At 55.0% G+C, this 19,936-nt stretch overlaps 1 protein-coding gene across 26 annotated transcripts in view; it reads left to right on the top strand.

Moving 5' to 3' along the window:
• DYSF (dysferlin) overlaps nt 1-19,936 on the top strand; it is a 233,977-nt gene that overhangs the window by 118,116 nt on the left and 95,925 nt on the right. For all 26 annotated transcript variants that reach the window (XM_016948754.4, XM_016948752.4, XM_016948753.4 and 23 more), the window contains 3 exons: nt 2,999-3,172; nt 18,390-18,483; nt 19,009-19,086. In XM_016948754.4, the coding sequence (XP_016804243.1) occupies nt 2,999-3,172; nt 18,390-18,483; nt 19,009-19,086 (346 nt within the window). The remainder of the gene's footprint in view (nt 1-2,998; nt 3,173-18,389; nt 18,484-19,008; nt 19,087-19,936) is intronic.

The raw sequence follows: 19,936 nt of genomic DNA, 5'->3' as shown, positions 1-19,936 counted from the left end.
ACTGGAGGTGCTCACAGATCACACCCAGCATACCCAAAGATCACACCCAACATACACACAGATCACACCCAGCACACAGATCACACTGGGAACACCCACAGATCACACTCAGCACACACACAGATCACACCCAGCACATAGATTACACCCAGCACACACACAGATCACACCCAGCACACAGATCACACCCACAGATCACACCCAGCGCATGCACAGATCACACCCAGCACACCCAAAGATCACACCCAACACACCCACAGTTCACACTCAGCACACACAGATCACACCTAACACACCCACAGTTCACATGCAGCACACCCACAGTTCACACCTAGCACACACAGATTATACCTAGCACACCCAGCACACGCACAGCTCACACCCAGCACACCCACAGATCACACCCAGCACATGCACAGATCACAGTCAGCACACACAGATCACACCCACCACACACAGATCACAGTCAGCACACACAGATCACACCCAGCACACACACAGATCACACCCAGCACACACAGCTCACACCCAGCACACACACATCACACCCAGCACATGCACAGATCACACCCACCACACACAGATCACACCCAGCACACACACAGCTCACACCCAGCACACACACAGATCACACCCAGTACATGCACAGATCACACACAGATCACACCCAGCACACCCACAGATCACACCAAGCATGGATCACATCCAGCACACCCAGCACAGATCACACTCAGCACACACACATTACACCTAGCACACCCACAGATCACACCCAGCACACACACAGATCACACCCAGCACACACACAGATCACACCCAGCACACCCACAGATCATACCCAGCACACCCACAGATCACACCCAGCATGGATCACACCCAGCACACCCAGCACAGATGACATCTAGCACACCCAGCACAGATCACACCCAGCACACACACAGATCACACCCAGCATGGATCACACCCAGCACACCCAGCACAGATCACACCCAGCACACACACAGATCACACCCAGCACACACAGATCACACCCAGCACAGATCACACCCAGCACATGCACAGATCACAACCAGCACAGATCACACCTAGCACACCCACAGATCACACCCAGCACACAGAAATCACACCCAGCACACCCACAGATCACACCCAGCACAGATCACACCCAGCACACCCACAGATGCTTATAGACAGACACACTCAGATGCCCATGATTACAGGAGGTCACATGCAAAGTTCACACACCAACCTGGAAGATGGAAAGACACCCACGGACTGTGTCTTAGGCTGGGTTTCCTGGAGGCAGAAGCTAAGACGTGGATTTGGCTGCACATTATTGGGGCAGTGCCCTCGGGAGTGTGAGGAGCAAGGATGCAGCTTCAGGCAGGTCAGCTGTGGCCTGAGCTGTGGCCTGGGGAAGTGCACAACTCGGAACACCACAGAATCCTCACCTGGAGGCAGGGCTGGGCTTTGTATCCTCTCAGCCATCTGTCTAGGCTTGGGGTTGCTGGGGTGAGCTGGGGCACATACCTATCTCTTCAGTGAGGGGGTTTCCTTTAGCATGGGGGTTCCCTAGAGCAGGTGGCTTCTGGGAGCTGGGAGCTGTCGATGCTGATGGCAGCTGGGGATGGGTGCGCCACACGTGTACATTGGCTGGTGAGGGGGCTGGGGTGGGCCCCGTTGGCATTCATGCAATGCAAGCACACATGCCCACAGTTGAGCACAGATGCCACGGGATACTGTCAGGCCCATCGTGCACATGGATGAGCACATGCAAGCACATGCACTTGCTCCGGGGTCACACAGGGGCCTGTGCGCTGCACAGCCTCTGTGCCCGCCTGTCCTGGACCTTCTTGGTCTATGATCTTCCTTCCTAAACACACATTTGAATTTTGGCTCAAGAACCAGACCTCCCTTAGTCCAGGAGTAGCCTGTGGCATGACCTAGGTTCCTTCCTTTCTCCTTGGGGGCAGAGAACCTAGAGAGGACTCTTGCTGGGTCCAGGGAGGGGCAAGGCTTTTGGACAACCAGCTGTTCCTGGTGCTGTGAACCAGACAGATTCAACTTTCTCCCTGAAGGGGCACCCAGCAGACAGAGGCAAAGCCTGCCCAGGCTCATGTGCCTTGCCCACCACCCCACAGCCAGCATCCTTCCTGGAGAGTGGCACAGCTGGCCTCCAGGACTGGCCCTTGTCACTGTGCTCCTGGCCCAGACCTGAGGTGGTATCTGACAACAGTGCCAGGTCACCCTCTCCCAGGAGCTGAATGGCAAGGGGGCTCCCGGGACTCCCTTCAGGCCCAGGAAAGGGACCCCATGAACGAGGTACAGGGGTGCCTCCATAGCTGAGTTGGGTCTAGCTCCCAGGGGTGAAATTGGCTGTGGTTGGGGAATAGGATCTTCCTTTTACCTCTGAGCTGCAGACCCACTACAGGATGTGAAGATGAAAAAGGAAATGACAAGAAAACTTTGGATTCATGAAATCCACCCAGAATTCAAACAAATAAGCAAGTTAAAAGCCCAGTGTTTTCGTCACTGCGTCAGCCTACCTTCCTTTCTGGCTGTTTGGTTCTTCCCGCAGCCCATGAAGCCTCCTCTCCCCTCCTGATTTTTCTTTCTCTTTTTCTTTTTTTCTTTTCCTTTTGAGATGGAGTCTCATTCTGTCACCCAGTCTTGAGTGCAGTGGCGCAATCTCGGCTCACTGCAACCTCCACCTCCCAGGTTCAAGCAATTCTCCTGCTTCAGCCTCCCTGGTAGCTGGGATTACAGACATGAGCCACCATGCCTGGCCTCCCCTCCCGATTTTCTGACCTGGGGTTCCTGTGGCTGCAGAAAGCCCCTCTCCTCTAGGTGGCCCTCCCAGGTTTTCCCACCTGGAGGGCACTAGTGTGGGAGCTGGTGGGGAGTTGTCATGGAAGACAGGAAGGCAAAGGTGGAGCCGAGCACAGAACTCCCCCCAGCCTTCCCACCGGCCTCTGAGTCTGCCCCTTCTCTTGTGCAGCACAGGCAGGCGGAGGCGGAGGGCGAGGGCTGGGAGTACGCCTCTCTTTTTGGCTGGAAGTTCCACCTCGAGTACCGCAAGACAGATGCCTTCCGCCGCCGCCGCTGGCGCCGTCGCATGGAGCCACTGGAGAAGACGGGGCCTGCAGCTGTGTTTGCCCTTGAGGGGGCCCTGGTATGTGGGGCTGCACTTGTCCTGGCTTGGGTAGGGTATATCTTGGTTTCCCAGGGCTGTTCGGGCTGATGTGGGAGAGGCACAGGGACCCCAGGTTAGGACTTTTGGATGGAACGCTGGCTGGTCATCCTGGCATCAGTACCTGTGGGGTGGCATGTGGGGAAAGCAGCCCCAGTCTGGGTGTTCTTCTAAAATGAAAAAGCTCCTTCCTTGGCACTGAAACACTTGCTGCTACTACTTTGAGGTGTCAAGATGAAAGCAGAGGGGAAGATGGCCTTGGCCGTCTGGCTGGCCTGTGCCTGGCTGGCTGGTGTGAAGATGGGCGAGGAGGCCCATGGGAGGAGTGAGAGAGGTCTTGTGGCCCCAGAGTGTCCTTGGTTGCATGTGCATCCTCTTGAGGCAGAGACCATCTCATGGGCATCCCCAGCAATTTTGGGGAAGAGGTGTGCCTTAGAAGCTGAGCCCCAGGATGACTTTCCTGCCCAGGGTGCACTTTCTGTAGCCAGTGGAACTGGGGTAGGCTCAAGGTTCTCCAGGGCTGGGGTGACGGGCTCCCCAAAAGAGAGGAGCAGGTGTCTCGGGGACAGTCTGAGCGAGCACTCGGTACTGGCACACAGCCAGTCCCCACTCTGCTACTCTGGGGAAGGAGCTGCTCCCTCTGAAATCCAGCCAGGACTGGCACCTCCCTAGGGGTTTGGGCTGGGGCCCTAGGGAGCAAGCCCCATGGGACGTGAGGGTGTCCATGTGAAGCCAGCTGTGTGGTTGGGTTCAGGCTGGGCACCTATCTGTAGGACAGCCTGGCTCTGAAGGCTGGAGGAGTGCTGTGGGGTGGCTCAGGATCTGTCGGGCTGGCCACTGGCAGGGAGGTGAAGCCAGCAGTGGCCCTGAGAGGGAGTGGGTGGGCTGGGGAGACTCTGTCAGTCTCAGGCCTCGATGGTGGGCAAGGCCCAACAGTGGCAGTATAGGAGAGGAAGCTCTCTGGGGGCCTGAGGACGTCAGAGGAGCCTGCCATAGGCTTCGGAGAGAGCCCCTCCCTTGTCCTGGGGCCAGGTCAAGGGGAGGCTGAGGGGAGATAGCAGAGCTCTCGGCTCTCTGGGCTATGGACTGGTCTTCTGGCCAGGGTGGGGCAGGATAGGATGGAATTGCTGCCCAGGTCAGAGCAGCTGGGGAGCCTTCTGGGGTGGGGCTGGTGTTCTGTGGCCCCCTCTGCTTTGAGTCAGAAAGGGCCTGGCCTGGGCACTGGGCAGGGGCTGGTGATGATCCTGCGGCTCTTGCTGAGGGGTGGGGTATAAAGACCTTGGCAGGCCTCAGAGTCAGGGCCAGGTCTGAGAAGGCCAGGAAAGCACCCTGTGTAATCAGGATCTGTTTTCATCAGCCAGAGCTCCACTCGAAGGGGCTGAGAAGAAAAGTGGTTTGTGGGCTCACAGAGCTGGGAAGAACCCGAGAGGTGAAGCAGGCATTAGGCCTGGCAGGAAACAGGTTCACACAGTGTCCCCAGGACTCGCACCCCTGTCTTGGCCTTGTCTCACACGGGCTCTCTCTGTGTGGTAGCAAAGATGCTGCTGGTGACAAAAGGCCAACATCATCCCTCCAGCCAGCAAAGTCCTGCTAGATAAAGTAGCCCAGCCCACAGCGCCACACTCTGTTTTCCATGCAGCTGGAGACCCCTGAGTGCTGCTTTCTCAGTAATGTCAGTGAAGTCTTCGGCATGACTGACCGGCTCAGCCTGGTGGTGCCCAGCCAGCCCCTGCACCTGGGTGAGGGATGGAGCGTTCTGATTGGCCGGCATGGGCCATGCCCCTTCTCTGTGATTGACAGTGACACCAGACTGGGGAGAGGAGCTTCTGAAAACAAAAACAAAAAACAAAAACCAAAGCAATGTTGGGCAAAGAGCTCCAGATGGTTCAGACGGTGACCAGAGCAGTAGGGAGCCAGTATGAGTTGTTGACAAGAAGAGTGCTCTGGTCAGAGCTAGGCTTTAGGACCATCAGTCAAGCAGCCATGGAGGATGCTTGGGAGGCAGAGCCTCCCATCAGGAAACCCCAGGAGTCTTGCGTAGAGATCCAGGAGAGGTGACCAACTGGCGTGAGGCCGTGGGGCTGAGGTGGAGGGAGGTGGGACTGAAGGGTTTGGGGAGGGAAGGGTCAGAGGTGGACAGTGGGGACCCTGTGGTTGCCAGGCCGCAGGGCGGGGTGGGGCGGGCTGTGATGAGTTCACGGTTGGCCCTGGCAAGGCTGACACACACGGTGAAGTGCTGTGTGAGGGAGACAGAGCTGACGGCTGCCTGCCAGGCGGCCCAGGGCAGGAAGGCTGGAGCGGGGAGCCGAGGGGGCCGGGAGTGGGGAAGAGGTGACTGGAGACACATGGACAAAGCGTGGATGGGCCCTGGGGCTGGCTAGGGCCTGGAGGAAGAAAGTGACAAGGCTGGGGGACCCAGGCCAAGCTTTCATGGCTCAGCGCCTGGGAGAATGAGGGGGGCACTTCCCAGAAGCAGAGAGACCGATCTGCGTATTCTTCTTGTGGAAGAGACTGTCCTGAGGGATCACTGAAACTAGGCGTGAAGTCAGCAGCCATGGGCGGGTGATGGATTGTAATTCACCTGTGACTTGCCTATGATACACGGAAGAGACCAAAGTGGCAAAGCCCCGAGTCCTGGGACAGCTTGGCTGGCAGAGAGAACCAGAAAGGGAGGCGGTGGCTTCAGGGCGGATCCCACAGACCTGCAGCTGGAGGACCAGAGAGTTTTGGAAGGTTTAGGTGTGTCTGGCATTTGGACAGGGCCACAGGCCCACTTGACTGTCTGGAAGACTCTATACCTGAGTGACACACACCCACACACTGTCTTACACACCAGCACACACACCAACACACACTCATACACACCAACACACACACTCTTTCCACTCATACACAACACACTCTGTTACATGAACACACACACCAACACACTCTCTCTCCACACATTCATACACACCAATAAGCACACTAATGCACACATACACACTCATACAACACCCCACACACTAACACCCATATACATTAACACCTACACAATCACACTCTCACACATACCCTCACACACACCAACACACTCTCTACACACTCCCATATATACCAACACACACACACCCACTCTCATGCAGCCCCCACTCTCTCACACTAACACGTACACAATCACACACATACCCTCACACACACCAACACACTCTACACACTCATACACACCAACACATAGACACACACACATTCTGACATACACTCTCTTACACACACTCACACATACACAATCATATGCACACACCCCCCCCACACACTCTTTCACACTCACACTCCCTCTCCACAGTCACGTTTCCGTCTTCCTGCTGGGACCCGGAATGGTTTGGGCTGCCACTGCCGAGCTGCTGTCTTTGTCCCGGGATGTCCTGATGCCCCAGCACAGCTCTGGGGCTAAGGTCCTCCCTGCCTCCTGGGAAAGGTGGTTGGATTTTCTGGATGCTAGGACCCGGCTTCTGTCCTGAGAGCTGGTCTTTGCCCACAGGTCCCTGATGCCTGGTGATTCATTGGTGGGATGGGTGAGGCCTCTGTGGCTTGAATTCTGCTTTCCCTGCTTACTAGCTGTGGACGGGTCACTCATGCCATTAGCAACTCTGTTACCTCACTCGTGCAAGTAACTGAATCCCAGGGCCATTTTAAGGATGAATGACGATGCATGTAGCGAAGCACTTCTCAGACTTAGCAAAAGCAGGCACCGTCTGGGGATATTGTTAAAATGCAGACTCTGATTCAGGGTCTGGTGGGCCCCGAGAATCTCTGTGTCTAACAAGCCTCCACATGATGCTGATGCCGCTGGTCCAGGGGCCATCTCGGAGTAGCACAGATGTGAAGTACAAAGTGCCTCATCAAGATGGGGCTCCCATTGGCCCCCTACTTGGGTGCCCTTCTGAGAGAGGCAGAGCATGTGCATTCCTGCTGGGAGGTGTGTGGCCAGGGTCCTGGAGAGGGAGGTATGGCAAGATGACATGTTCTCCCTGCTGCTTGGTGGGGGAAACGTGGTCTTTACTTCTAATGATCCCCTGATCTGATGGTGGAGGCCTGGATCATGGGGAACTCCTGTCTGATCAAGAAGAGAGATGTTCACATGTGAGTGCAACTAAACCCCTAGAATCTGCGTCTTTGAAGCGTTGGAGGTAGAATAAGAGTCATTCCAGAGTGGCAGTGTCTAATGAGGGGAGGCTACTTGAAGAAGGATGTTGGGAGGCAGGCCTTGCAGGGGCTGGGGAAAGACCGTGGGTGGAAGCCAGGTAGCCTTGCTGGTAATCTGACAGTTCTGGACCAGGACTGTGGTGCCCCCTTGCCTCCTGCCACCTTTTCCCTGACCCACACGTCCACCAGCGAGCTGGGCCTTGCCTGCCAGCTCCCCTCTGGAAGACGTCTTGTTGGAAGGCAGGCCCTGTCTGCTCATTAGCACGGGCAGCCTTTCCCTGAAACCTTCTGCAGGGGCCAAGCCTGGCTCCTTCCACGGAGCGGGAGGCCCTGGCTCCGTCTGCTAATCGTCTGCTGTCTCCATCCCGAGCATTATTTTATTTTCGTATTATTCTTTTTCCAGCTAATATCCTGGCATTTCCAAAGACACCGGGTTTCATAATCTTCCTGGCGTTCCCAGGGAGCTGGGAAGCAGAGCACAAAGCCGCTATTATAGCGCGTTCCATCCAGCCTCCCTCTCCACCCCACACCCCTTGTGGCCACAGCAGCCACCACCGCCGCCTCCCACCCAGTCACCCCCTCCTGACGCCACCGGCCTCTCTGGGAACTCTGGTGACGGCTGCTGGGATGAGCTCACAGAATCCATCCTGTTGCCCTTGCCCTGGGCCTGCCCTCCATGATCGAGGATTTTTCCAATCCCTGCCTCTGTGCTTGGCTTGAGTGTTGGGAAAGGTTCTCTGAGATGCCTGGGCCTGGCAGGGAGGGGAGGGACAGAAACGTCGGCAACGTGTGCTCAGAGTCTTGGAGATTTTTGCTGCTGGAAGAAACTTTCATTTTCTAAAGGCGTGCCTGATCTGCCTTGGGAGCTGTAGGCGCATCTTGATATTGGATGGAAAGTTGTGCATGTGTACGCACGCATGTATGATCTGGTGTAAGGGCCATGGTTTTATCCAATGCTCCAGGGGATCCAGGACCCCATAGAGGATAAGAATTATTAATATTCATTTTACCACGTGCTAAAAACCAGGCTTTATATGCGTCATCTCATAGTGACCCCAGAAGGCTGGATTCTATTATTAGCCCCATTTTATAGTTGGGGAGACTGAGGCTCTAGAGCTGCACTCTCCCACACAGTAGCCACTAGCCGTGGGTGGCTACTTAAGTTTACAGTTAAAGTAATCAGAATAAGAAAATTTGATTCCCCAATCAGACAAGCCACATTTCCAGTGCTCAGTAGCCACACCTGCCGAGTGGCCAGCTACCACATTGGGCAGTGCAGCCGTTGACGGTTTGATCATTGCAGGAAGGTCTGCTGGACAGTGCTGCTCTGGAATGACTCCGAGCCCTAATGTCACCTTGGAAGAGGCCTGAGTGGGGATGTCCAGCAGCACAGCACGAGTCAGTGCTTAACCAAGGTCCAGGCAGTGGCTCTTCTGCCCTTCTCTCCAGGTGTCCCCTGACCAGCAGCCAAACCCCATCTGGCGCTTTCATTCCCCCACTTCTATGAGGGCATCATGTCTCTCCTGCTCCATGGAGTCCCTTTGTGGTGGGGTCCCAGGGTGGGAGGATTGGATGCTGCTGGCTAGAGGCCTCTGCCCTGGGCAGGCTTCTCCTCACCTGATAGCCAGGCAGCTTGGCAGTCCTGGGGCAGTCGGGCAGCTAGAGAGGAGCTGGCCCCCCGGCCCCAACCCTGAGAAACCTCCAGAGGGTTGGTGGAGGCCAGCATCCCGACTGCAGTAGAAAGGACCCTCAGAGACAGGCGGCTCAAGCCTGGGCCGGCGAGGCAAGGCCAGTTGGGAGTCAGAAGTGCAGGGATGTGGGTCAGGGAAAGGCTGGTTCCAGAGAGGAGTAATTTGGGTCTTGAGCTGGCTGAAAAAGGAGGTCAGATGTGGATGGGGAGGGAGGGGCGGCTCTGTGCCTGAAGGAAGCCATGCTGTGGGCAGGGGACCCAGGCTTGGTTCCCAGAGCTGGCACTGTGAGCAAGGGCAGGCCCTGGGAGGTGCGAGGGGTTTACCTCATTAGGAAACAAGGCCTACGGCTGGGGCTGGGGCTGGGGTGTTGAAAGGCAGCTCTGTGGATCTCTGAACTCTGTTTCTTGAATATTCACGTTGAGCACCTGTTCTATACCTGGCATTGTGCTAGCATGGGCGGCTTGAGGGCTGGATCTCCTCTCAAGCAGAGGCCTCGCTGCTCTTCCTACTGCCCCTCAGTAGGGGACAATTTGGGTAACTCTAAATGCGTGGACCCTGCATCTGTCTCGCTCAAGATTTGAACCCCAAGGTCTGGAGGATTCGATTGCGTGTCCATGTGCCTCAGGCAAAATGCCAGCGCCCAGATTCATGGCTGCAGAGGAGCGTCTTACAGTTGGGCACATGTGTTGAGTATCACCCATGTGGGTCATTGTACATGCATGAGGGTCTTCATCTGTCATTGCTAGAGTGACCATATAATTTACTGTCCAGTCTGGAACACTATTAATAATCACACTGGAAAAGCAGGCGTAAGTAGGACCATTCCAGGCAAACTGGGCCATAGAGTTGTCCTAATTACCAAGGCACCCTGGCGTGGGATGAAACCTGCTCCAGTGTTTTCTGCAACGTCCACATGTGGAGACATGGAAACCCTAGAGGGACAAACACGCACGCATACATGCTCGCGCCAGCCCACACGTGGCATCGTGGATTCTCCAGGTTTCCTGATTCCACCCTCAGCTCCCCAGGGGCCAGCCAGTAGTTTTGCAAGGAGTTTAGCAGCTGCTTCCAAGCCCTGGCTCCAGCTGTAAATTAAATGGGGTTGCACTCTCGCCTGCTATTCCACTTAAGGTTGCAATCAGCCCTGATTAGAAAGGGAGTCTGTGTGTTCCTGTGTTCCATTCTGTCTTTTAAAGGGTTCCCCTCCTTTGGCCTGGGCTCCTGGCCTGTGTGGGGTTTCCCTGCAAGCTGAGGCTGGAGCAGCCAGGGAAATGAAGTGGGCCCTGGGTTCCCCACAGCCCTGACTTGGCATTCAACCATCTGTAGCTCCAGAACTTTGCTCAGGTGCTTTGAGCTCTGATGGGGTAGTAGGAGCCTGGGAAGAGCCTTGAGAGTGGGCAGGAGGACCCCAGGTTCTGCCAGCTAATTTGCTGTGTAGCCCCAGGGAAGACCTTAACCTCTCTGGGCCCCAGTTTTCTTGCTTATCAGGTGGGAATGCTAAAAACACAACAAAAATAATAACCTCCTCTTCTGGAGCAGGGGTCAGCAAACTATGCCCCACAGGCCAAATCTGGCCCTCTGCCTGCTTTTGTAAATAAGGCTTTATTGGCCGGTGGCTCACACCTGTAATCCCAGCACTTTGGGAGGCCAAGGCAGGCAGATCACCTGAGGTCAGGAGTTTGAGATCAGCCTGGCCAATATGGTGAAACCCCATCTCTGCTAAAAATACAAAAATTATTCAGGAGGCTGAGGCAGGAGAATTGCTTGAACCTGGGAGGCAGAGGCTGCAGTGAGCTGTGATCGTGCCATTGCACTCCAGCTTGGGAGACAGAGGGAGACTCCATCTCAAAAAAAAAAAAAAAAAAAAAAAAAAAAAAAAAAAAGGCTTTATTGGCACACAGCTGGTACTCATTCACCTATGTAGTGCCTGTGGCTGCTTTTTTGTTACAATAGCAGCCGAACAGTTGCAGCAGAGACCCTATGGCCCACGAAGTCAAAAGTAGTTAGCACTTGGCCCTTTATAGACAAGGTCTGTCAACCTCTGTTCTAGGGCATATACCATGGGCCAGCCATTGCCTTCTGCCCTGTCCACATAGTATCTCATTTAACCCTTCCAGCAGTTCTAGGAGATAGGATCTGTCAGCACTCCCATTCCATTTTACACTTAAGCAAACTGAGGTAACCGAGAAGCCAAGTAGTAATTGTTTAGCTGTGTTTCCTCCCATGAATATTGTGAAAAATTTTATGGATAATGGTTGGGTTGTGCAGGGTTTGTAGTAATGTACACTGCATCATCGTGTTGGCATTTGGATGTCCCAGCAAAGCCTATAGTTAAGAGAGTGAAGATGGTGAAGACCTGGAAGGTCACCCTAGAACTGTGCTGGTCAATGTTTAACAACCAGGTCTCCAGAACAAAACAAAACAAAACAATCCCCAGCCCTGGTTTGTAGCATTTGCTGATTTCCATGGTGTAGCTGTTCCTGCCATGACCAATTTCAAGCTAGCAATGTGGCACCACTGAACACAAAGCTGGGAAGAGACGGGCAGTAGCACACTGATACATAATATTTCCATCGCAGATACATGAGATGGAAGCAGCCTCAGGAGCAGAGATAACGGGAAAAGGTAGTACAAAAATTAGAATGGGCCAGGCGTGGTGGCTCATGCCTGTAATCTCAGCACTTTGGGAGGCTGAGGTGGGAGGATTGCTTGAACCCAGGGAGGTTAAGGCTGCAGTGAGCTGTGATTGCGCCACTGCACTCCAGCTTGGGTGACAGAGCAAGACTCCATCTCAAAAAAAAAAAAAAAAAAAAAGAGAAATTAGAATGATTTCAAGTATTTACCACCTTGAGTTTTTAAATATAGTTTCTTTAGTGGTAAATGTATATGATTTAATTTTTACTAATGGCTGTGTTTAACAACTGGCTTGCAGAATTCCTGAAAATATAATCTGCTCTCGTGAACCACATGCGCTCACTCCAGCACCTGCTGCTCTCAGGGGCCCCCTGACCCCTTTTACATAAGAGATGGGGGATGGCCCCCAACAGTAGTCCCCCTTCCAACAGCCCTGCCACAGGTGCTCTTCAGGCCCATCCTGTGTAGGAGTTGAGTCCTCCCCATAAAGTGAAGGAGGGTAGCCAGCCTCCAGCTGGTCCACACCCATCTGCTTGACTCTGCTGGAGCAGGGAAGGTCTCTGTGGCCTCCCTGGTGGCCCCTGAGATGTTTCCTTTCTGGCCACTGTGGGGCTTTCCCCTGCCCGCTCAGCCCCAGGAAGCCTCACTGCTTAGCCTGTGACTTGTTGCTGTGTCCACCCCTGCTCTGGCCCTTCTGTCACCTTACTGTCTCCACTTTATAGATCCTGAGCCAGAACTCTAGGCCCTGTTTAGACCAAGGCACCATTGCAAACAGAGGGTCTGCAGACAGAGGGCACAGACACCCCGTGGTGCAGAAGGAATCTCAGACATGCTGGTGGGCTCGATCTTGGTACTGATCTGATTTAGGTGGGTTGAGGAGTCCCCTTTGTAGGCTGTGTTTCAGAACCTGACTATCTCCTCCTGGCTGTGGTCCTTGGATATTAGTCCTTGGCAGACTCAGGTGAGTTTGGCCATTGGCTCTGGGGACCCCTGGGGGAGCCCTGTGGCTCTGGGATGCAGAGAGTTCCTCATATTCCTATGCTCAGGCTCCTCCAGGGAGCCGTGGCTTCCAGCCGGGCAGCAGCGGGTTGGAGGCCACCCAGTTCCCTGGACAAGCAGCAAGATCCCTTACACAGCTAGCCCAAGATGGAGTGCGTGGCCACAGACCGTGTGGCTGCCAGCCCCAGCCTGGGAGTTGCGGTGGCATGAGCTATCAAGGCAGGAATGTGACTGTGGGAAACCCAATGCCCTGGGCCTGGCCCTGGGGCTGGGCAAGAGTGTGTGTGTGTGTGAATGGGGGTGAAGGGTGGGTGGGCAGAAACCAGGGCATCAGCCTCTCCTGCAGCTTGGCTCTGCACGGGGCTCAGAGTGGGAGCAGAGGCAAAGCAGCCCTCCCTGTCCTGGCCTTGTCCACCTGGCCAAGCCTTTCCTCTAAGCTCCAGTGTGCTGCTGCTGCTCTCCCAGTTCCAGCACTCTCCTTCCCCTCCTCCAGGAAGCCTTCCTGAAGGGGCTTCCAAAGGCCTACCCCATTCCATCCCACCCCACAGATGGCCTCATCCTGGGGTGTAAGTGAGTCCACATTAATCCCTTTTTCCATGGTAACATCAGACCCGACTCTGAGCTTCCTGAAGGTAGGAGGTGCTGTCTGATGCACCTTGCCTGTCCTTTGCCCTGGGACCTTAGGCCTGGGTGCTGCACATGTGGCTTAGGGCGAGGGAATTCTGGTGATTGACTGCATGTGATAAATCTTCATTGGATGCCCACTACATGCTCGATGTTGGACTGGGTGCAGGGGATAAAGGAGTGTGTGTGTCTTGCCTGCATACATGGAGGGTAGATGCAGGGGAGAAGCTAGGAGAGGCTGGGTAGGGGCTGCTGCTGAAGGCTGGGCAGCCAAGGAGGTGCCCATACCTCAGAGATGATGCAGCTAAGGAAGAGCCTGAGTTAGCTCATTTGAGAAGACATTCCAAATGGAGAGGACGACATCCCTGCATAAAGGCCCTGTGGCAGAGGAAAGATTATGAATTCAAGAAATTTACAGAAGGCCAGAGGAGAGGAGTATTATTTAACAAGAGCCTAGAGAGATGAAAGAGTTAAACCAGGTACCTGCCAAGGACTGTGGGGTATCATTTCATTCAGTTTTCACTACTAGTTCTCTACAGGGCACAGTTTCCCCGAACCTGGCCACAGGGGACATTGGGCAATGTCTGGAGACATTTCTAGTGATCATAACTCAGTGGAGATGCTACTGGTATTGAACAGGTAGAGGCCAGGGATGCTGCTAAACATCCTACAATGCACAGGACAGCCTCATAGCAAAGAATATTCCAGGCCCAATTGCCAAGGTTGAAGAGCCCTGCATTTTCCACAGTAGCCCTGTGTGGGTGCTTGTGAGGCTATGCGTGTTAGAATGCAATTTTCAACAGGTTGGGCAGGGATGGCCTCTCTGGGCAGGTGCCACTGGCCCCGTGAGCAGCAGTAGCCATTTCACAACTTGAATGGGCAATGCCTGGCACAGAGTAGGTGTTTCGTAAATGGGTGGCACATCAGAGGAGAGACTGGCGGGAGGGAGATGCTTCCCCAAAGTTCCCAGATTGGGTTTTCAAGAGGCCTTGTTACTTGCTTTGAGAGAAATTCCCCAAGCTTGAGCCACGCTGATGTCCACACCTGAAAACCAGAATGTACTTCAAAATCAAGAAGGCATGACATTGGCGGATCCCCACCGGGCCGGCCTGTGTCATCTGCCCTCCTCAAGGCCGACACAGTTGTCTTTCCCTGAGGCAGGTGCCCATTGTTCGTGAGTTCACTCACTTGTTCACCAATGATGTGTTGAGCACCTGCTGCCTGTGAGGTGCTCTGCTGGGTGATGGGTGCATGCTGGGCACCTGGCTGGGCTCTCAGTGGGACAAGCAGATGGGTGCTCGCAATGTAAAGTGGTGAGTGCAGTGGCTGGGGAAATTCAGGGTGAAGTGGGAGTGCCCAGGAGGGGTACCTAACACATCCTTGCAGGGTGATCTTGATGATAAGACTGCACAGAAATGTCAGGGGACACATGGGGCAAGGGCCTGGGGGCAAGAAAGGAGACCTCAGAGTGTTGCAGCTGGTGTGAGCAGGTAGGGGGTGTAGGGGTTTGGGGGTCTGTGGGTTTGGTAGTGTCCTGACTGCCAGAGACTCAATTTAGAGGCCACAGCAGGCCAGGAGGGAGGGGTGGCCTTCCCTCTGCTCCCAGGGTCTAATGGGGATGTATGGAGAGCCCAGGCTCCCCTGGGAGGGCCAGTGGACCAGAGGATATAAGGATGTTGGCCAGGCGTGTGGGTGGAAGTTTGCCCGGATTGTGAATCAGGGTGGTACAAAGAGGGACTGAGCTTAGTGGCTTCCCTCAGCCTGGCTCTGGGGGGTGTGTCTCCCCTGGTGCCCCAGTAATACTTCTTCCTAAAAATCCCCATCTGTCTCCCTGAGGTAGAGGGAGAAGGTCAGCACTTGGGTGGCAGATGGGGTGAGGGTGGGCAGCAGGCCCCTGGACCAGGTGTGGTGTGGCTGGGCCCCTCCTCTGGATCCAGGTCAGGTTTTGGAACCCAGGCAGTATGAGGGGCATTCTCAGTGGGAGCGTTGGTTCCTCCCCCTGCAGGACAGTCACTTGCAGGGCCAGGGACTCAGTGAGGTCCACATGGAAATCCCAAGGAGGGAGATGCTGCTTCTGATTGCAGGCAGGAGGCCCTGCCCTTGGACAGAGACCCAGAACGTGCTGCCAGAACCTCAGACAGAGGCCTTGGGAGTGGTGCTGACAGGGGCCCAGTGAGGGGGGCCATCTAGAGGAGGTGCGAGGTGAGTGGGGATGTGCACTGGCAGCCATCCGCGAGCAGGGAGGTCCCTGCAGGCGCTGGGAGGGAGAGAGGAAGGATGGGGCCCTGGAGCCGGAGGCGCCTCCCTCCCTATGCTCACCCTAGTCCCCTACCTGCGGGTGGGGCACATGTGTGTGGCCGGACTGAGGTAGATGGACCACAGAGTCCATCCCACCTGCCTGCAGCTGAGTCCACCCCCTATCCTCCCTACTCCCACTGCTCCCACCCCTTACCAGTGCCCCAGCAGCTAGAGGTGCTGAGATGCAGGCATCACGCATTGTTGCACCTGCGGGCTGGCCAAGCCCTATTTCCAGCGTCCTAACCAGCTTTCCTTAGTGTCCCTGCCTCCCAAGTCTAAGAGGCCTGCTGGGCCTCCAGGTTTGCTTTGCGTTTGGTGTTGCACACCCTGCAGCCAGGGGGTGTTCTGTGGTCATTCACTGCTGGGCTTGGTGCTCCCTCCAGTGGGTTGCCAGCGCTGCAGGGCCAGGCCAAAGCCTCTCCTGGCAGGGGCCCAGGGCTTCCATACCTGTTCACGAGGGAGGATTTCAGGCCTTTGGGTCCGTGAGAGAGAGCGAGAGAGGGAGAAAGAAACTCCATGTACAAACCACCACTGCCTGGAGGCACTGGGAGAGGCTCTTGCTGGTTTGCTTGATTCTTACTGAAATGTCCACTTTTACACCTTGGAATCATTTTCAACAAATATGAGTGATGTGAACACCACTCCCAGCACATGACAAACTTTATAGTTTATGACACGCCCCCTCCCCAAGCCCTGTGCCTTCCCTCGTAAGGTCATTGATAGCTAACATTTCTTGAGCATTTACTGTGAACCAGGAAGTGTGCTAAGAACTACATGTTCTCTATCTTCTTTAATAATCAAAGCAACTCTCTAAAATAGATACTGTATAATTATCCCAAATTTATAAAGTGATTGATTCAGAGAAGTTAAGCCACTTGCCCAAAGTCACACAGCCGGTAGTAAACAGCAGGAACTGGAGCCCGAGGAATCTGGTTTCAGAGCCCATGTTGAAGTTGTGGCCAAAGGAAGAGGAGAGTCCAGGCATCTCCCTGTGAGAAATGAGGATGTCCTGTGGTGGAAGTCAGAGCCCACCCAGGGATAGCAGGACCTTGGAGAGTCCCCTGGGAGAATAGAGGGACTCAGCCTTTCCCAAGTGTGTGTTTTGCAGGCCCTTTGCAGCAAGGGAGCAGAGGAAGACCCAGCCTACCTTAGGATGCAATTCCTTTTTGACCCAGAGTGACCAGGGCAGGCTTTGCTTAGGTGTCCTAAGATGATCTGAAGACGGGGAGGCCTGGGATGGTTGACGGCACCTCTGGCTGTGGAACAGCATAAGCTTGCTATGGGAGTGAGTGTGTCTGGGACAGCTTTAAGGAGCGTGGTTTGCCTGAAGCCAAGGGCCGGGTTTGGGGGAAGAAAGCCTTGGTGTTGGATGGGGAAAGGTAGGGCGGGTCACTGGGGGTCTGAATGGGAGAAGGCTGGACTGGACCTTTCAGGCCACCGAAGGATTCAGGCCGAGGAGCTGCATAGTGACCGAGGGTGATGAAGCTGGTTTTGGCTTGGGGATGGCTGGCCAGAGGTGGGAGAACAGGTGTCCAGGGAGGCTTCTTGGACAAGGGGCTCTGGGACTGAGCCTTGAGGGTGGGCATGGTTTGGAGAGCAGGGGCACAGTAGTGGCAGTGGTGTCTTGTGTTGGAGGCACTGGGGGGCTTTGTAGCTTCAGAGCCTGGGGAGAGGTTGAAATTCTTGGGAAATGGTTCCAGGGTGAAGGTCAGGGTGGCCCAGCAGAAGAATCCTGGGAACTGGCCACTCTGGGTGGGATGAATGGGCCGTCTGAGGAAGAGGCCAGGGTTTTCTTTCAAGGGTGTGTACACATTTGTGAGATGTGGGACTGAACAAGGAAGTGGAGTAGAGACCGTTTTATTACTTAACCCCACCCCTCTGAAATGGAGCAGGCGACAGTTTGGGTAGTGGGCAGGAGGGAGAGGAGAGAGGCACATGGAGAAATCTGAGTGAGTGCAGAGGGAGCAGACGGCAAGGGGTGTCTAGTAACGGCCACCGACTCTCCCCAGTCCCTCTGTAGGCTGTGGCTTGGGCTTCTGGCCCTGGGCTGAGAAAGTGCATCGGAGAGCTGGGTGTCTGGCCCAGGGAAGTGGTCTGGTCTTGGTGCTCCCCAAAGTGGTTTGTGGCTCGGTGGTTGGAGCCCAGTGCTAATGAGGGCGAGGTGGCAGGGCTGACCATCTAGCTTTATACACAGTAAACAGACAGCTTGGCTTCCGAGCCTGACTGTCCACCCACTCCTGTCCCCACCTCTGTCCTCAGCCTGAGCCTTGCTCACCCTCAGCAGAGTGGGAACTGGTGAGAGATGGTGGGTGTGTGGTGCAGCTTCCTCCAGAGCTTGGGACCCAGCTCGATGTTAGCAGGGGGTGGCAGAGATGGGGACCCAGAGATGCTAGCCTGGAACCTCCACATTTCGATTCCACTGGACTTGTCCCTAGTGGGCAGATCCCCATTTGATTCTCCCCTGGAGAGCCCCTTCGGGTCATTCCTTCTAATCTCTTTGCCTGGAACAACTAAAAATTCCGTTCTGACTCATCTGGTCTTCACTAGAGAGGGAGAAGAATTTCCTACAGTCCTTTGGTGCTTTGACATTGGAGTCTGGTGATTTTTTAGGAGAGGTTGAGCTCCCCAGAATGAAATTAGAGGCTGACAGTTCAGCTTTCAGCAGCGGAGAGATCTCCTGGCCCTGGGGATCTAACTCTCTGGGCTAGTCTCCCTGCCACCCCCAGGCCTGGGGGCAGAATCTGCCATAACCAGCTTCGTGTCTCCAGGGCGGCGTGATGGATGAGAAGAGTGAAGATTCCATGTCCGTCTCCACCTTGAGCTTTGGTGTGAACAGACCCACGATTTCCTGCATATTCGACTGTAAGTGAGGCTTCGAGGCCTCTATGGGGTGATAAGGGTGTGTCACCTTATGCTTCTGTTTGGATGGAGTTATATGATCAGATGTGTATGTGGGGCTCTGGGGAGCTGAGTCTGTGTGCTTTTTGGTGGGTCAGTGCTGTGTGTATGTGTGTGTGTGTGCGCGCGTGCGTGCACGTGTCCGTGCCTGTCTGTGTGGTGTGTCCACCCACTCAAATCTGAGATCAGGCATTTAAGGCCCTGTGCTCTGTGGCTGCTCCCATTGTCTATTTGGCCTCCCCTCCTCCCCTCTTCCTCTACCTCTTCTCCCCAGCCCTAGGCTGGCCCAAGGACATGTTAATTAGTCAGGTGTCCGCTTTCAAGCTGTGGTCTGTTCTCCTGACCTCGCATAGTGGCCTGTGTGGTTTCCCTCATTCAGCCCCTCTGTCTGCTGCCCTTTCTAGGGACAGACTCCACCTCCCCCCGAGCCCCAGCTCTTAACCACTCCAGCCACTCACTCTGGCACCTCTATTTTTTCCCTCGGTGAAGATGGGAACCGCTACCATCTACGCTGCTACATGTACCAAGCCCGGGACCTGGCTGCGATGGACAAGGACTCTTTTTCTGGTAGGTGGGAGAGAGGCAGGAGAGTCAGAGACTGTGGGCTGAGATCTGGGAATGGAGACATCTGGCTTTCGGGCAACAAGGGGTGCTGTTTGCTGGGTGCATGGAGATGGGTGCTGTCACCAGGGTCCTGTGGCTTCTTGGTCGTCAGGTGCAGCAAACTCTTGTCCATGGCCTGCTGGTCTTCTTGGTAGGATCAGGCTTCGCTGACTGTCCCCTCTTTCCTGAAAGCCCCTTGGCCTTGGCTCTAGCTGCCAGTCTCTGGAGGGTCCCTGCAGCCTCCTCCCTGACCTGCTCCTCCTTGATGCTTCATTGCCCTATAAGCCTGATGCTCCAAGAAGTCTTGTCTGTGTCCTCTCTCTGGGCACCGGGGTCCCCCAACTTCTCCACCTTCACTCACCTCAGTTCATCCTGTGCAAACCTCCATGTGACCTTGCTCCCCAGCTCCCCCCACCCAGATCCAGGCTGCCTCTGCATTTCCTGCCATGGCCCTGGGGTTGGCAGCCATCTGTTACCCAGGCTGGAAATTCTCAGTCACCCAGTCCTGAGGATTCTACCTCCTGAATCCCTCTCAGATCTGTTCCCTCCTCTTTAATGTCACACTGCCATCTGACACTGGCCTTGCCCCTTTGTATCTAGGTCATTCTGGTTATCTCCTGATCTCCCTGGCACCTTCCACACTGCCCCAGACACACCTGGTCACATCCCTCCCCTGATTTCAAGTATAGACACTGACAGATAACCTCCAACTCAGCACAGCAGACAAGTCCCTTGTGATGTAACCCTGTGGTCCTCACCTGGTTCACCTTTTGCTCATTGCCCTCTATCCAGTAGCTCCAGCCCCACCAACTCT

This window comes from Pan troglodytes, chromosome 12 (genome assembly GCF_028858775.2).
Source record: "Pan troglodytes isolate AG18354 chromosome 12, NHGRI_mPanTro3-v2.0_pri, whole genome shotgun sequence".
In the NCBI taxonomy this organism is placed as follows: Eukaryota; Metazoa; Chordata; class Mammalia; order Primates; family Hominidae; genus Pan; species Pan troglodytes.
Note: the sequence above shows the minus strand (reverse complement) of the source record. Positions and strands in the feature narration are given on the sequence as shown.